The sequence below is a fragment of the Argiope bruennichi genome, chromosome 7 (assembly GCF_947563725.1).
Source record: "Argiope bruennichi chromosome 7, qqArgBrue1.1, whole genome shotgun sequence".
In the NCBI taxonomy this organism is placed as follows: Eukaryota; Metazoa; Arthropoda; class Arachnida; order Araneae; family Araneidae; genus Argiope; species Argiope bruennichi.
This window is the reverse complement of record NC_079157.1, coordinates 33,032,250-33,051,491: the sequence shown is the minus strand read 5'-3', so window position 1 is coordinate 33,051,491 and position 19,242 is coordinate 33,032,250. Positions and strand designations below refer to the sequence as shown.

The 19,242-nt window shown below is 35.2% G+C and overlaps 1 protein-coding gene across 2 annotated transcripts in view; it reads left to right on the top strand.

Annotated features, from left to right (window-relative positions):
• Positions 1–18,917, top strand: part of LOC129975064 (gem-associated protein 2-like) — a 59,648-nt gene extending 40,731 nt beyond the window's left edge. The window contains exons 1-2 of one of the 2 annotated variants that reach the window (XM_056087946.1): positions 15,221–15,255; positions 17,471–18,917. In XM_056087946.1, the coding sequence (XP_055943921.1) occupies positions 17,474–18,208 (735 nt within the window). In that variant the 5' untranslated portion in view covers positions 15,221–15,255; positions 17,471–17,473 and the 3' untranslated portion in view covers positions 18,209–18,917. Of the gene's footprint in view, positions 1–15,220; positions 15,256–17,470 lie in introns of those variants that run through there. The other variant, XM_056087945.1, reaches the window with a different exon arrangement.
• The last annotated feature ends 325 nt before the right edge of the window (positions 18,918–19,242 follow it).

The following is a 19,242-nucleotide window of genomic DNA, read 5'->3' as shown; positions in this document are numbered from 1 at the left end:
GAATGTCTGATGTGAGGGTGGGGGGGGGGGGGTACGCTGCCGTTAGGCTTAGTAAGTTTTAACTGCTTGTGAGCTAGAATTGGCTATTGAGATACTGTTTAAATTTGGGTTTCAAAAAATAAAAGTTAGGAAGAAAAACTAAAGGACTGAGATAAATTAAAGTAGTATATTACGGGGTCTTCTAGAGTTTGTAGATAGTTTATATTTAGGGATTTTAGCTATTACTTCATTTTCATTCTTATCCATGTTTTTAAAGAAGTTAGTGGCTAGATTTTTAATGAATTTTTAAGAGGGGGATAGTCTAGGCATAAGTACATATTTGTATTGGGCATGTAGTATTTCATCTCGCAGAAATTTCTAATTAAGTTGTTTTGCTGGCGTTTAATAAGTCTAAGATTAGTCTTGGCAGCATATCCCCACACTGGGCAGGCATAAGTTAATACTGGACGCAAGTAGGCAGAGTAAATAAGCATTTTATTTTGTCTACTCATTTTGGAGTTTCGAGAAATTAAGGGATAAAATAACTGAGGTATTTTGACCTCTGAAAGATTCTTTATACCCTTCAGCCAGTTCCAAAATCGTTTTGATAGACCTTCAAGCAGGGCATCACTCCATTTAAGTCTAAGATTCCAGGATAAACTTTGGAATGATGATTACGGGAGAAGATATACCCAAAGGGTCAAATATACTCTGAGCCAAAAAAAAGCAGACCTCTTTTAGTAAGAACCAGGTTTTCATCTTTCGGACAGTTTATAATGCAAGACAGAGTATCTTGTTTTAGGTCCAATAAGGGTACAGTTTGGTGTTTGTCGGGTTGATCGATAATTTCAAGTGAAGCGTTTGGTTGCCAGCGTCGTAGATTGGATTTTCCTAAAGATATCAACGTTTGCGATTCAACTATAAATTTATCTGCTTCATCTATATTCTTCAAAATGTCCGCAGTATTCAGGAGCTCTTCAGGGGCTTTTTCCAGATGGTAATTCAAAGTTGCCGATAAAAGGAATGGACTGCAGGTGACACCAAACACAACTCTACGAGGTCTGTAGATTTTCATTCCCTTGTCTTTGGTTTTCCATAAAAATCGCAGATAATCCTTGTACCTCTCTCTGATTCCGATCTGAAGAAATGCCTTCTCAATTAGGGTTTATACAAAAACCTATTGTTTGAAAAACCGGTTTTCGAATTCGATATTTCCAAAAAAAAAAAAAAAAACGGTTTTAGCCGGTTTTCGAATTTTTGTCAAAAAAAAAAAAATTGAATAGGGAATAATAAAATATTTTTCCCTATTCTATTTTCTGTATTTTATTTTAATTTATATAAAATAACAAAAAACGAAATCAATATCAAAGTCAAAATATAAAAAACAAAATTAAAGATTACATATACATATTACACAAAATAACGAAAACTCAAACAAAAATTTCAAATAATATTTATATAGGGTGTTCATTAATTATTGTCGGGGTTTCCGTACCTCATAACTTTCGAATAAAAAATATTACGCAAAAACCGATTACGTATTCGTAAATTACAACTCAAAGAATTTTATTAATGATATTAAAGTGTAAAGCTTGCACAATTTGCACTTTGTAGGCATTCAGCTGAAGGCGATTACGTATTCGAAAATTACAACTCAAAGAATTTTATTAATGATATTAAAAAGATTAATGAATTTACACATGGCTGCCCTTCGTGGCTTCTAACACATCGAGAGGAAATTCGATTTCCCTCTAAGTGTTTTCCAGCATTTGTGAGGTAACACTTTGGATCGCAGTAGCAATTTTGCGCTTCAGTTCATCAAGGGAGGGCACATGGGTCTTGTACACAATGTTCTTGACAGACTCCCATGGAAAGAAGTCCAGCGGTGTTATATCTGGTGATCTCGGAGGCCATGGGATTGGTCCATCTCTTCCACACCATCTGCCGGGAAAGTTCTCGTCTTAAAAATCACGTACAATCATACCCCGATGTATGGGTGCACCATCCTGTTGAAATATCACATCTGGCTGATGATGCATCTGAGGAACCGCATACATGTCAAGGCATGTCACGGAGTTGATTGTTGTTTTCAGAAAAGAAGAAAGGTCCAATAACTTCAGTATGTGATAAAGAGCACCAAACATTCACCTTTGGGCCTCTTTCCAGTTCTCGATAATCGTGCGGGTTCTCCGAGCCCCATATTCCTCTCAGGGGCCCGCCTTCTTTAGGTGGGTACGGGTGTCCCAATCCCGAGGTACCCAGGGATCTTTTACTCTTTCTTCCAACTCTCCCCTGTCCCTTTTCTCTTCTTTCCCCCTTCTCTCTTTAAATCCCCCCTTCCCCTTCTGTTTCTTCATTTTTCCATCCCTCGACGGTTAGCGAGGGAGCTCTCCATGAGAAGCTGTCGCCGCTCTGTTTGCTTCTTGCTTCTCATGGACAGTCAAAAACCCCACGTGTTTGCTGTGCGTGGCGACCCTTTAGACGGGTGGTACATTTCGGTCTCTGATGTATCAATCGGCTGGTATCCCAGACATTTGACTGGGCTGCTCAAGGGGATTAAGCGAAGGAATCACTTCTTGGGCTTGGCGTTAAGGGTGGTCACTGTCCCCGGGGGTAACTCCGAACGTATAGGTTCCGGCTAGCACCAAGGTAAGCGCCGAGGCTGGGAATGGCCAGAGCCGGTGGCTGCCTTCCCTTGTTGGGCTCCGTGGTGGGCGGTGCCGTCGGGCCCGAATCACTCTCAATATCGTATGGCTCCTCCCAAGAAGGGTCCCTTTAGTGGGCGTCATTCTGTTCCAACTACATTTATTTCTGCACACCATTTTGATTCCTTTTTTGTCATTAAACGCATTTCGGAGAAAAATGAAACTTTCGCAACAGTGTCTCCTTTCCTTGTCCAAAAAGCTATTTCAGCAACAATCGGTGAAGTATCATCCATTAAGAAGATGCGTTCTGGAGATTTATTGGTAGAAGTAAATTCTCGTAAACAATCCCTGAATATTCAAAAACTGAAAGCCTTGGCTACAATAGCTATTAGTGTAAGTCCTCACCAGTCGATGAATACCTGTAAAGGAGTAATTACATGCGGTGAATTACTGAATGTACCTCTAGAGGAAATAACATGAGAGATGAAATCGCAAGGAGTTATACACGTCCGTCGTATTTCTATTAGACGTGATGGTGAACTCCTTGAGACTAAACATCATGTTTTAACATTTAAATCGCCAAAATTACCCGAAAATGTATATGCAGGTTACATACAATTACCCGTCAGGCCTTACATCCCTAATCCAGAGATGAGTTGTGAATTTTCAGCAACTCGTACCAAAGCTTCTAATAATTCTCTTTTAAAATCTGTCTCTTAATGGGTACCTTCCTCTCTTGGAATTGTCGTGGCATTCGTTCCAAACTTCATGAAATTAAATCAATTTTAAACAAATTTCATCCAATCTGTTTTGGTGTTCAAGAAACATTCTTGACACCCAACATTCCAATTAAATTGCGTGGATATAATTGTGTTCGGAAGGATACAGACACGGGATCTCACAGTTCTGGTGGCGTCTGTATCTTCACATCTAATTTGTATCCGAGCACACCTCTAAATTTGCATACCTCTCTTCAGGCTGTGCAAGTGCATACTAAAGCGCTGGTCACAGTCTGCTGCATTTATCTTCCGCCAAATAATGTTATTTGTCAACGAGAACTCGACAATTTGATTGACCAACTTCCTTTGCCTTTTTTGCTCGTAGGTGATTTCAATGGCCATAGTGTTTTATGGGGTTCAAACAGTACAAACTCTCGTGGGCAACAGATTGAACAGTTTATTTCTAATAACTGTCTCTGCTTGCTGAATAATGACGAAAAGACATACTTCCATGAGCCCACACGTACCTTCCATAGTCTAGACTTGGCCATATGTTCTCCTGAACTTCTGCCAATGCTAACCTTTGAGGTTAGCAACGATCTATATAATAGTGACTATTTTCCTATTATTGTCTGCCATGCTGATAGCGGCGGTGCGACTTTCTGTCCTCCGCGTTTTCTATTCCAGCGGGCAGACTGGATTGCTTTTAAGCAGCTGGCGGAAATCACCGAGTCTATGGTCAGTACTGCAGACATTACGGAAGCAATGCATCTCACCGTTGAAGCCATTTTGAATGCTGCAAACACCTGTATCCCAAAGTCTTCCCCACGGCCCCGCAAATTTCGTAGACCTTGGTGGAACGAAGCCTGCCGCGACAGTCATAAGAACCAGAAACGACTTTGGAATATATTTCGAAGGTACCCTACGACAGAGAACTTAGTAGCTTTTAAAAGAGCAAAAGCCATTGCACGTTGCATCCGCCGTCGATGTCAGAGGGAATCGTGGATTAGTTTTGTTTCTTCCATCACATCAAACACTTCCAGTAGAACCTTGTGGAAGAAGGTAAAGGCTGCTAATGGTATCCATAGTGAATCCTCTATTCCTATTTTAAAAACAGGAAATATGACGCATTTCGCTCCATTAGACATAGCAAATATTCTCGGTCAAGCATTTGCACAAGTTTCCGCTATCGATTCTTACAGCCCTGCCTTTCTGGCAACTAAGAATCGTGCGGAACGGCTGCCATTGCGTTTTAATGACCGAAGTACTTTTCTTTACAACTGTAAGTTTAGTATGTATGAATTGGAAGCAGCATTATCGAAGACCCACGATACCAGCCCCGGGCCAGATGGAATTACGTATATGCTTCGCCATTTAAATTCAATTTCCCTTTCCAATCTGTTATTGCTATTCAACAGAATTTGGACTGAGCAAATGTACCCAGCTCAATGGCACGAGGCTACTGTAATTCCTATCCTAAAACCTGGCAAAGATTCATCAAACTCTCTGAATTGCCGACCAATTGCCCTGACGAATTGTATATGTAAAACCTTTGAGCGCATGGTCAATGCCCGCCTTATGTACGAATTGGAGAGACATGGATGCATCTCCCCATTGCAGAGTGGTTTTCGCAGAGGCAGATCTACATTTGATAACCTCATTTTACTGGAAACCCAGATACGCAACACATTTGTTTGGAGGAATCACCTTGTCTCCATATTTTTCGATATTGAGAAGGCATACGACTGAGCATGGCGCTATGGCATACTTTCGACACTTTATAATTTTGGTTTTAGGGGAAATCTGCCCATATTTTTACAGAACTTTTTATCTCATCGGACTTTCAGAGTCCGTGTAGGCAACTTTTATTCTGATTCTTTTATTCAAGCTGAGGGAGTTCCGCAGGGAAGTGTCCTCAGTGTTACACTTTTTATTGTTCATATTAGTCAAGTTTTGTCTGTTTTACCTTCATCTGTTCATGGAACTCTTTACGTTGATGATCTGCAGATCTCTTGCCAAGGCTGCAGTATAAATCTCATTGAGCGTCAATTACAGAATGCAGTTAATAAAGTGGTAACTTGGTGCAACAACAATGGGCACGCGATCTCTCCCGAGAAGAGTAGGTGTATTCACTTCTGCCGAAAGCGAATCATTCATTCGGATCCAAATATCTATATTCAAAATGTACTCATTCCTGTGGTGAGTGAAGTGCGGTGTTTGGGAGTGATATTCGATAGAAAGCTTACATTTCTTCCGCATATTTTGAACCTGCGGAAGAGATGCGAGAAAACGTTAAATATATTGAAGGTGCTCTCCAGAACATCATGGAGAGCTGATCGAACCTCCCTACTCCGTATTTATCAAGCGATTATCCTCTCCCGCATTGACTACGGCTGCATGGTATATGGTTCTGCACGCCCTACAGTTTTGCGGCGACTGGACACCATCCACCACACTGCTCTAAGGATCTGCTCCGGAGCATTTCGTACTTCTCCAGTTGAGAGTTTGTATGTCATTTGTCACCAGTTACCTCTAAATTTGAGGCGTAAAAAGATATCTGTTTCATTCTATTTCCGCACACAGTCCGTGCCTCATCACCCCATTTGTTGCAACAAGTTTCCAGTTGTTCTTCGTAGACTTTATGGTGCCCGTCCTGCTTGCATTCTGCCATTCTGTGAGAGAATCAAACCCATACTACACGACTCGGACCTCAACGATGTAAGAATCAAAGTTAACGACCCATTTATGTTTCCACCTTGGGATATCCCTCAATTTTCTTTTTTGAATCCCTTCACTGGTTTCGACAAATCGTCAACAGCTCCTGTGGTTTTCCAACAGCTCTTTTTGCTTCATCGCTATCGGTATTCTTCGTTTGTTCCAATTTTCACGGACGGCTCAAAATCAGCTGGACATGTTGGTTGTGGTATTGTACTGCCTTCTGATACACTGAGCCACCGTCTTCATAATTGCTGCTCTGTTTTTACTGCTGAATTGATGGCAATTTTCTGTGCACTCCAGAAAATTTCTCCTTCTCTACAGCGTAATTTCATCATTTATTCCGATAGCATGAGTGCTTTAGAAATGTTGTCTAACTATAATAATTGTATGCACCCAATTGCTAACCGCATTTTACTCATTTTGCGCTCTTTGAAAAATGATGGTTTTAATATTATATTTTGTTGGGTTCCGAGTCATGTTGACATTCCAGGAAATGAAAAAGCAGATTCGGTTGCAAAATCTGCGACAGCCTTTATGAGGACTGGACTTCCATTTTGTGACGTTAAGGTGGCATTCTCCCGTCATATAAATTCCTCTTGGCAGGAGGCATGGAGTCTGCAGATCCATAATAAGTTACACTCCTTGAAACCTATCATTGGTTCTTGGCCTGTTCTTCCAATACGCGAGATCGATGTTAAATTGACTCGTCTCCGTATAGGACACACTAGATATACTCACAGGCATCTCATTTTTGGTGACAGGAAGCCAGTGTGCCCTACATGCCATGTTGATTTTAGTACAAAACACATTTTGATTGAATGCCCTGTATTTAACCATCAACGTATATATTACTTTCATACATCATCAATAACTTTACAGGACTTGGTGGGTGAAAAGTTCCACCCAAATATTTTTAACTTTTTAAAAGACATTCATTTTTATACTTGTATTTAGCACTTTTTACATTTTGTGTTTTGCATTGTCTCATTGTTTTACATTGTCATATGTTAACACATATGTTTATTTTGTAATATCGTATATTTAATTTTTGCAATACTATCTTTTATAAAGTTCTATATTAATATAGATTTTAATATTTGGCTTTCATTTTACCATTTGATTGGCGCAGTATAACCAAATATGGTTCTTGTGCCATAAAACAACAATCAAACAAACAAACACGATACTCAATTTTTGTTCTCAATCTGATGACGCCATCCTCATCTTTGTAAACTCTTAAAGTTTTCAATTTCTCGTTAATGAATGCTTCACTTTGAATGATCTTTATTACTATTTTCTCCGCTTCTTCAAAGTCCTCTGCATCCAGAATATCCCCTTTTCTCAATTCTTTTGGTTTTTTGCAGTTTCTAAAAAATATCAATATCCAGCCGATCATACGTACAATTTTCTCATATTGGGAAAAGTAACTATAGCACCAATCAGGTTCTTCCGTGTTCACGTTTTCGATGGCGTGAGCACTCAAACAGGCAGTCGGGGTAGACACAAGAGTTTTCTTTCGTTCCTTCAGCACTTCATCTTCATTGACTACTACATCTGAGAATGGCCATTGATCAGCAGGTAAATATAGCCAATCAGGGCCCTCCCACCATTTGGACTGCACTAGTTTCTTGGCAGAACAACCTCTACTTGGAAGATCGGCAGGATTAAATGAACCAGGCACATGTCTCCAATTTTCTTTGGAAGTCAAAGTTCTGATTTCAGCAACACGGTTTTGTACGAAGGTACTCCCAGCATCTTCTCTTTTTATCCAAGTTATCACTGTCGTTGAATCGGACCACAAATAGATTTTTTCATGTGGGATCTCTTTTGTGATAGATGAGGCAAGGCGTGCAGTGATTGTAGCAGCCAATAACTCTAGTCTTGCAATAGTGGTCTTCTTCTTTCCCGTTGGGGAAACTCTGGCTTTAGCACTTAACAACTGAACTTTGACATACTCACTCGTCTAAACTCGAAGAAAAGCTACTGCTGCATAAGCATACATGCTCGCATCACTGAAAAAATGCAAGGAACATTTCTCATTCGCATCACCAGTTTTTAAATGTCGAGGAATTTGCACCTTTTCGAGATGAAATATGTCTCTCATCCACTTCAGAAACTCTTCTCTAGTATTGGAGTCCACTTCTTCCTCCCAATTCAATTTTCGCTCCCAAGTTTTCTGTAGCAGAAGTTTTGGAAACAATGCAACAGGACAAGTTGCACCAATAGGATCGAAGATACGATGAGCTGCAGATAGAATAGTTTTCTTCGTCACATTCTCTACACAAAGTTCCTTCAGGCTGTTCATATTTATACCCAAAGTATCCAGACCTTTGTCCCACTGTAATCCTAAAACATTCGTGACAGGAGCGCTTCTATCCTTTAAACATGTGCTTTCCCAGCCTCTTAGTTGAAAACTTCTCTCAGCCATGACATTGGTCGCAACCTCAATGAAGAGTTCAAGCTCTTTCTCGTTTGGCACACTTGTCACACAATTATCCACATAAAAACTCTGCATTAACAATTTTACCATCCTCTCTGGATATTTCTTATCTTGAGGGTTTAAAACCTCTTGCAAGTGGTGCATAATAACAATTCCAAGCAAAAAGGGACTGCATAACACACCAAAAACTACACGACAATGTCTAAAGTACTTCAATTTACCATCTTCTCCAATCCACAGAAAACGCAAAAAATCTTTATCTGAAGGTGACAGACAAACTTGCAAAAAGGCCTTGCGAATATCAGCAATAACTCCAATTTTTTCCAACCGAAAACGATATAAGATATTTGGTATCAATTCAATCAAATTAACTCCAGTTTCTAAACAGTCATTGAGGCAAGGGGCACCTTTCTGTCTGGCGGAAGCATCGAATACAGGTCTGATTTCGGTGGTACTATTCTCCTTCAAAACAGGACGGTGTGGTAAATAATGTGCAGGGAGATTAACCTCGTCTTTAGTCACTTCTTCTATGATATCTTCTTCCAACCACTCTTTAAACACTGCTCCATAGGCTTCGAATAGTCCTTCGGTTTTAAGTCTCTTTACAACTTTGTGTAATCTCTTCTCAGAAAGTTCAAAATTGTCAGGAAGTGGAAGATGATTTTCAATCCAAGGTAAACTCACAATATACCTATTGTTCTCTATTTTAACTGTATCTAAGAAATGCTGCCTCGCTGCTTCTTGTAATTCAACCGCCGTCTTCTTTTCAGATGGGTCTGTGATACCAAGAGAGTCAAGAGTCCACAAATCTGTTATGCAAGCACTTGTCGTGAGCATTGAAGTGATTAATAAGCTTGTATTCTCACTATTGGCACGTCCTATAACCGTCCAACCTAGCTTTGTTTCAATTGCAGTGATTCCATTTTTCAGTTGGAGATGGTTTCCGGTAATCAGTTTTCCTGCAACATCAGCTCCTATAAGAATTTCAATCGGACCATCCAAATCTTCTGCCAAATGAATCACAAATCACTTCCTGTCCGAGCACTTCAAAATGGCAGCTATACTCCTTGGAAACGCTTGACAAATATATCATATATACATCATGTTGGCAGGTTGAGGTATTGGAACCACCGAACAGTGAGTGTTGTAAATACTCTCTCCTTTTGGCCTTGTAATTCATTTCTTCAGCTGTTGCTTTCAGAATATACGACCGCTGAGATCCAGAATCAATGATGGCTCGAGCTTTACGTTTAGTGGTTTCTCCTCTCACAAGAATGGTTAAAGTTTGTAGGAAAACATTGGAACATTTAGACAAGTTGGCCAGAGCTTCGTCGTGTTGTATCATTGATTCTCGAACTTTAATATCTGTAGGGACAAAGGAAGAATTGGGTTCTGGTGACAATGCTCTACACAAAAATAAATGATGCTTCTTCCCACATAATTGACAGTTGAACTTGGAACGGCACGTCTTCACTCCATGTCCCTCTCTCAAACACAAGAAACAACAACGGGCCTTCTCTACAGCACTTTGTTTTTCATGCAAAGTCAGTTTAGAAGCTTTTTTACAGTTCCATGAATTATGTTCCTCAGTACAAAAAATGCAAAGCTTCTTCTTATTGAGATTAGAGGCCAAAAGATCAGTTGCTGATGATACTCTTGTTTGAAACTTCTCGTTAGATTCTCGACGACTGTTGGAAAAGCTTGATTTTTTAGGTTGATCAAAACTTTGGGAGGCTAACACAATTCTCTCTTCTCCCTCCACTTCATCCTGAAGAAAGTCTAAAAGCCGATCTAGATCATTACTTGGCATTTTCCTACATGAAGAGGTATCTTTTCCCTCGGTTGTTAAACTATACGTCACCTCCTCACTCACTCGTCTATGTGTAGTTCGGAATCGCTCCCAGGCCTTTAAAGTCTCGTCAGGGAGAGTAGATTCAACTAGAGGGAACAACATTGCAGCATATTTATCCTTGGTCACTCCCAAAGCCTCTAAAGCTCTTAGTTTTGTTTCTAATTGATCATACAGTTTACGTATGGAGATTTTTTGCAACTTTTGTTTTAATAGTACAATAGATAACAGATCTCTCACGTAACTCTTCTCGACGAGCAACTCTTCTCTGCCATAGCGTAGCTTCAACTGTTTAACCGCTTTTTCATAATTTTCACCGCCAGGGGGAAAACTTTTAATCAACTCGTCAGCGGGTGAACCTTTCTCCATAGCGTGTGCTAAATAAGCATATTTATCATGGTTATCAAGATTGAAATCGTTATCAATTTTTTGAAATTGTCCCCAAAAACACAACCAGTTCCTTATATTTCCATCAAAAGTGGGTAAATTGATTTTAGGATAATGCAATAAATTGTTCGGTGTAGTACTCACCGCTCCGGAAACAGTAGAAGCCGAAGAATGTTCTTTTTTTTTCTCATCCAAAAGATCATGTAATTTATTTTCTAAAATTCGCCACTTATCAATATAGCTCTCTGAAATGTCGATTTCATTATTGATATTTTCTTCAGTCTCTTCAGAAGCAAACAATAGTTCTCGAATTTCGTACTCACTCGCTACCATTAGTTTCGCTTTCTCTTCTACAATTTTTAATTTCAAAATTTTATCTTCGATAGTCAACTCATTTTCACAGTTCAAAAAATCACTATGAGCAATCGTAAAGAGTCTCCGATACTGTTTTCGAGAATTTTTTAGTTTCTCCATTACGAAAATATAACAAGCTCAAAAGTTATGACTTACACGAATCGTAGCAGATGTCCTGTCACGGACGCCAGATGTCGGATATCGATCTCCAAAAACTCTATTATGGATCAATATTCCTAGTTCTCAATACTCATGTGATGTAGTATATAAAACTCAATAACTCTTCAAACACTTACTAAAGCTTTTAACACTTTACCGACCGGCCGTCGATTAATCGACGTTTTGTTCTCAGCGCTTACCAACCGGCCGTCGATTAATCGACGTTTTGTTCTCAGCGCTTACCAACCGGCCGTCGATTAATCGACGTTTTGTTCTCAGCGCTTACCAACCGGTCGTCGATTATTCGACGTTTGCTCCCCAGCGCTTACCGACCGGTCGTCGATTAATCGACTTTTGACCGATCTGTGGTGACTACGTTTTCCACCAATTCAGCATGCCCTGAAAAAAATTCAGCTGTCGTTTTCTCGAGTGCAGCTGGGTGCAGCTGAGCGGGCGGTGAAATGGCATAGTATGTTCGAACCGCTACCGGTCGGTAAAGTGTTAATCTACTTTAACTACATCTAATTACATTTACGGACATCTAAAACTACGACACACACAAAACGTTACATCAAAAACATAAACATTAGAACAGAAGCCCGCCTAACAGAAGTTGCCAGATACAGGAATGATACAATAAAGTTTTAAAAATAATCTCGTAACCAGTCAGTTTTCTACAATATCAATAAAAACTCATTCTGACCAAAACAGTACAAATTTTTATTTAAAAAAAATGGTTTAAACTTTTACAGTGCAGTTTGCATTGTTATACTGTATGCATTTGAATTTATGTATTTTCTCCTGCCTTAAAATAAAGGAACAAATTCCCAATGGTTTAGCTGAAAAGGTGGTCCAGAAATTTCTGGCTTTCTTTTTAAGCTTTTAACTTTTAGGAAGTTCCTTTATGAAAAAGAAATTTAGCATCAAGATAAATCCATTCAAGAAATCACCAATACAACAAAGCAGTAAGTGATGGGCTAAGAAATGTAACATTTTCCATGCAGTAACTGTGTTGTATATAAAAGTGAAAATGGATCTCTTGTATAATATAAAAAGAATTGTATTTCATTTGTTTAGTGCACATTCTTATGGGAGATGTAGATAGAAATCTGTATAAAAATTGTTTAGATGCAGTTGGTTTGAAATATATTATAAAAATTTATAATGTTGTTTGATTATTTATATTTCATCACTTTTTCATGCTTGTTAAAAAGGTTCTTAAAGGTAATACTGAGCTTGATTTTTTTTTTCTTTCAACTCATATAAAGATGTTTAGAGTTTTCTCACACTTTTAAGTGAAACAGAACCATAAGAACATATTACATTATTACTTTTCACAAATTATATATTTTTAATGATTTTCAGTTATTAATTTTTCCATTTAAACGTATTATTTAATGATTTCTCTTTGCATAGTTAATATGTAGCTTAATCTGCTAGTTATCAATTAATTTTATAAATATCTCCCAGATATAGTTTTCTTTTCTTAATTTTGCAAACGAAACAAACGTAGTTTATTAGTGCTTGGAATAGTATATAAAATCAGTAAATTTAATAAAATTCATTTATTTCATTGGCATATTACTGAAAATTGGTAATTGATTTACGGTCAACCTTTAGTTCGATTTAGCTCAAAATTTGTTAGATGTCTACACGGTATTTGCTAAATCTGTATTCCGAATTTTATCTATCTAGCTCTCTTCGTTTTGTAGTTATCGTGTTCAAAGACAAGCAGACGGACTTCCTTTGAACGGATTTTGAACAAAATTTGATAGAAATCTACAAATTTTATGTAAAGACCGTATCCATACTCCATCCGTCTTGCTCAAAACATTTTTTAATTATCTTTGTCACAGACAGATGGACATTTTCTACAATTGTGTTTTCTGAGCTCAGGAGGATCTCAAACACGGAGATTCTTCAAAATATCGAGTTCAAATTTTTGACGATTACATTACATTACTTTATGCTTCGTGTACGAGGAAGTAAAAAGTGAGTCAATATAGAATTGTGAATAGTATAATATAAATTATGTATAGATTAATACCACCACAAAAAACACACCACTGATCTTATGAAATGATTAAATAAATACTGCAAATCATTAACAATTATTCCATATAATGCTTGTAAATCAGCAGCAACTTTAGGAGCACTTTTTCTTGGATTTTTTTTTTAATATTCCAAACGATAATTCGCTTTATTCCATTGGATAGCTTTGATGGTCGGCCAGGTTTTCTTTTATCCTGAATAATATGATTCTTTTTATATCGTTTAATGATATTGAGAACTGTTGAATGACTCAAGTTAACTGTTTCAGCAGTTTTTCTAATAGACTTTCCGCGTTCAATATGCAAATTAATAACTAATTTTCGAATTTCAGGCGAAGTTTCTTTTCGTTTAGCATTCATGGCTGCACATAGCTAAAAAACACAAAAATTCCAAAACAAACTGGAGTGAAATACTGCAGACGATTTTATAAATTATTGCCAATTGCTTTTGAGTAAAAATAAAACCACCAAAAATATTTTTATTGCTTATTTCAGACGATTTTTGTTGCATATCTAATGGTGTGCCATCACTTATGTGAGCTATTTTTTGCTCCGTTCTAAACAATTGTATTTTTATTAAATTAATATTTTAATATTTTGACAAAATGTATGTTATGTAATAATTGTTACTAAATTTAAGTATGAAACACACCCACAAAAAATTTATACATGTTTTTTTAATTTTTATTTTATTACAGTTTCCTTTGTGAAGCACAAGTGTCCTATCACTTTTGTGAGACACTGTATATAGATAGAGAAAAATAGAAATGACACAAGTACATTGACAAATTCTTTCTTCAGAAACCAGGAACTACAATCAAAAGAGAAATTTCTCTTCTGTGATACAATGACAGCGACAATCGGTACTAACAACACGAACTGAAACTATTTCGAAATTCATTTATAATGACGTCACACTCCCTTGGCAGAGTGCGCAGCTATGCGAACCAAAGATGTTGCTGGATTTTTCCTCCGTACATGAAATAGAGTCGGGAATGGGAATATGCTTTTACTATACGGATAAAATAACTTAAAATATGAACTTAATAAACTTAATTTATAAAAACTGCAAATTTTTAACCATATATTAAAATTAACGTACTCTTGGAAAATCATCTTCCATTCTCATGCGTGTAGTATTTAGTTTTATTTTTACCAAAAACAGAGCATTCAGCATTTTTTGAAATTCCTTTCATATTCTTGGTAATTGGCACCTTATTGAATGAACTATGTTGGCATACAAATTTTTTCCTGTAATAATGCCACTAAAAAGCACTTTATAAGCGTTCACCAAGAGACTTAAAATATATCTAAGAAAACTCTTTCTAAAATTTAAAGCTAAAATTAATCCCCTTATTATACAAGGGAAGCTAAAATTAATTTCGTAACTTAACTTACAGCAAATAAATCTTTTCTTGAAGGGCATGATTTTATACTGTTCCACTTAGTATTTGTTGAATTTCCAAAATCTTTCACTCATTCATTGATATCATCCATGGAATTTAAGTTGCACCAAATGGAAACTATTTCATTTTTGAAATTCGAAGGCAAATTCTCTGCTTTTATATTCATGCAGATATTCTTAGACAAATCCATGTAGCTGAGAAGTAAAAGGTAAAAAAAAAGATAAAAATTACATAACAATGTACAAAGGCAAATTCATTCTTCTGAAATTACGAAGTAGTCGTAGCAATACGAACTGAAACCACTTCGAAATTCGCACATAATGACGTCAGATTCTCTTAGCAGAGTGCGCGGCCGTGAGAACCAATGATATTACCCGATTTTCTTACATACAAGAAATAGGGTTGGGAATAGGAATATACAATCTGGCATTAGAATTGAATTTGAAGTTCTGTTTGCGTGAACTGCTTATTACTGCCGGCAAAAAAGTTGACGTTTCTCCGGGCATTATTAGCTTCGTAGGATTAACTAGGAACATTCGTTATTTTTGGTAAGTGAATGAAATTAACGCTTACATTTATAGAATGAAAACTTAAATTATATATTCTTTTTGATTTATTGTAGAGTTACCGAAATTATATAGTGCAATCGACAATATTTTCTGTAAAACGAAACTGAACATATTTTTACTGTATAAAGGTTTGTATTTTCCTCCATACCCATCATAAAGAACAGCGTTAAGTAGCCCTATCCGATAAATATATAAACTGCTTTGACAAGATGTCGAAATCATTTTAATTTACGTCTAAAAATTCATTAACTGTTTAAATGATACGAAGTTTTCAATGATCGATATAGGCTTTCCATTCTTTTCAACGATTCTTTATTATTCATATCATAAATAGCAATAATCTTTCGAAAACTTTTATAAACTGTTAACATCAAGTTATTCTCATAAAAAATTATATCGTACACTTCGGCAATAATCGATGACTCTTATATGCATTGTTTTTAAGCTTTAAAACAAAGAAATAGTGTTCAAGAAAAGAAAGGTGATTTTTTTAATTTTCGGAAAGGGTTAGGAAAGAGAATCAGTCACCTTATAATGAGATTTAGTGATCTCAAAATTGATGCATCTTATGGCATTGGACCTTAATGTGAAAATCTAGATATAGACCCGAAAGGAAACTAACCAGAACTGTAAGAATTTACTGATTGTATTATGAAGATGTAAAGTAAAATATTCTTATATTTTAAAATTAAGCTTATTGTGATTGAAATTTTTTGTGTTCAAAAACTGCTCCTCATTTGATTAAAAAAATAATTACTTGTATTCAAAATATTACTTGTATTTTTATTACTTCAAACTAGAATTTTCGTTAGGATAGTGAAGAAAAAAATTGACATTACATCAGCTATTAAATTTTATCAATCAGTAATCACAATTTTACAGCTAATAAGTGCAGTTTCTTATTAAATGCTTCCTTATAATAATTTCTTTCAGAAAATTTTTAAATGAGTTAAAAAATATTTCAAAATTTGAATATAGATAGTTTTGTTGCTATGAAATCTCTAAATTACTAATATTGGCAAGGATGGGACAAATGATTATTAATGCTCTCCATCAATCTTAGGAATACTACAAGAATTATATTTTATGTTTAATCTAATGACTATGAGGGAAAAAAAATATTGTACGATAATGCTATTTCTTTCTACGACACTGGAAAAGTAATTTAAGCTACAGATTTGATACAGGTCCCCAATGGCAATATTTTATGGTGAAGACTTTTCATTTGGTGCATCTTATAGACTGGAAACTTAAAAGATGTTATTAACGATTTAATCTTTGACTAAGTAACAAAGTCGGTATAAAATATTGATAATTGGAGACCTATGTCAAAAATGTTCCTTAGTATGTAAATATCAAAAATCACTTGAATCGTTCATTGAAAGGTTGGGGGGGGGGGTAACATGAATGTTTCTTAGAATTGGGATTTTGGAGGGAGGGGAGAATCATGGAAACAGTTTGCTACCCTTTCTAGTAACTGTTCTTATTTTCCATCTTTCACAATCAATCTACCTAATACCCAAAATATAACAAAAGATCTGTTAATTCTATCTGAGGAGTAAAATCTTAAAAGGGTTTACTGGTTTAAAAGCTTTTTTTTTTTTTTTTTTTTTTTTTTTGCAACACCATTTCAAAAGGTAATTAAATATCACAATTATGTTATAATTATAATTTCACATTGAGGCTACTTAATCCCAACAGAAAATAAATGAATGCCGTTTGAATTTCAGACACTCCTTTTAAATTTATGAACTTTATATTTTTAAATTGTTCCTTTGAATATTTTTTTAAATGTTCTTTTGAAAGAGTAAATAAACCTATTGGATTTTGAATCTAAAAAAAATGTATGTGACAACTGATTTTTTTTTTTTTTTGCTTTGAATTTATATTTTGTTGTTATTTATACAAACATTTGTGCCACATGCTCGTAGATTCAGCATGACAATTTTCCTTTTCAGAATTTTGAGCATATTATGTAATGTTTATTGGAAAGAAAGTTTTTAAATCTTTGGATTTTTAAAAATCTAATTCAATGTAATGATTGAAGGTTTAAAATTATAAAAACTGGTATGTATGCAGAAAATATTATTCTACGAACTATTGTTTAAAAATTTATTGCTCTATATTAAAATATGTTTCTAAATTTTAATTATTTTATTTAGTTCATTTAGTTATTTAATTTTTTCCCCTTCAGAAAATGTCTGGAGACGATAACTGGGATGAAGCTTATGGTCTTGTTCAAAAAGCTCTTTTTGTTCAACGTCCCACACGCCGCATTGACTTGAATACAGAACCTCGAGATGGCAATGAATACATTCATAAATCAAGATTGGAAAATGCAAATCTTAAATTTCACGATAGTGAAATTGTTGAGCATAAATTTTCTGATGAAAATGAACAAGAACTTTTGAAGCAGTGGGCAAGAAAGAAAGCTTTAGAATTTAGTTATCATGCATCAGCAATGGCTGTTGATGATGCAAAGTTATACTTGAAAAAGAAATTTCCTAAAAAATTCAGATTTCCTCATAATAATCGTACTTATATTCAAGAATGGTGCACTTTCTGTTTAGGTTCAAAATTATGCTCTAAAATTTATGAAAAAGAATATGAGGAACCTATTCATGAAATTGAAGGGCATTCCCCACTCTTGAGTATCGTTGTTCATTTTGACCAGCACAGAGTATTTACGGTGCTTCATTTTCTTCATGAATGGTTTTTAAGTCTCGGAATGGAAGAATCATTAGGTAGCTGGATTTATGCTCTCCTTGCATGCATTAGAAAGCCTTTAAATCACAGCTGTAAGGAGTTTTTAGAAATTTTCTATAATGATTGTGTAAAGCGTCTAGAGGATTGTGATGAATCTGAAGAAAGGTCTCGATTATATATGTTTTCTACCATTTTCAATTATTATTTTCACATCAATTCTGATTAAGTAAAATCATTTTTGAAAAATTAAAGCTATGATTTCTTTCATACTGGTCAATGTGTGTTATTACAGTTATATGCCTAACCGTTATAAAGAGAAAATCAATATGGTGAATAAGTTCTACATTGCTTGTTCAAATTTTCTGAAAAATATTTATATTACTTTAGAGAAACTTTTCAATAACTTGAGTATATATGTTTTATAAAAAAAAGTTCTTCTGTATCATATATTATGAAATCTTCCAATATATCCTTTACACAAGATTTGTCTTAAATAAATAAATAAAAAAGTATTGAATTAGTTATTTTAGATTAAGGATGGTTATTTAATGCTTAAAATTCATATCCTTGAACCTTATATAGTAATGATTCTAATTTTTAAATTTAAAATGTTTAATTTCATTTGTTATTTATATTGAATATAATAAAGTATTTAGTCGAGATGAAATAAACACATTTTAAATGTGTCATAATGATATACCACTGAAATAATGCTTCTATATCTGATTTTGTGTGTTTAAACAAAACACTGCATTTCCAAGTTTCAATTACCTAATTTCATTTCTTATTCATATTAATCCATCATTTATGTTAAATATAATACGAAATGTAGAACATATAAAATTAATGAAATGAACGAACGAAATAAAAGTATTTAAAATGTGCCATGATGATTGTATCTGATTTGTGTGTGCATAACAAAAATATATAGTTTCCAAATTAATTCATTACATTTGTTGTTTGTAATTTAAATATGGAATAAAATAAATATATTTAAAATGTGTCATTCTTTAAAATTTTTATACAGATATTTAAGTGTTATAAAAAAGCTGTGCAATAAATCATTTATTATAACTGAAGTAAGAGGGTTTGATTGAGTAGTATGAAGAGGGGGAGGAGGTCTGTTTATCAAATATGAAGCTGGACTTGTTATCGATCTGAAGAGAATTTTTTTAAACTTCAAGTTCACTTTTTAAATTTAAATAATAATACTAATTTCTTTATTACATAAAAAAATTCTGACAAAAAATAATAAAAGTA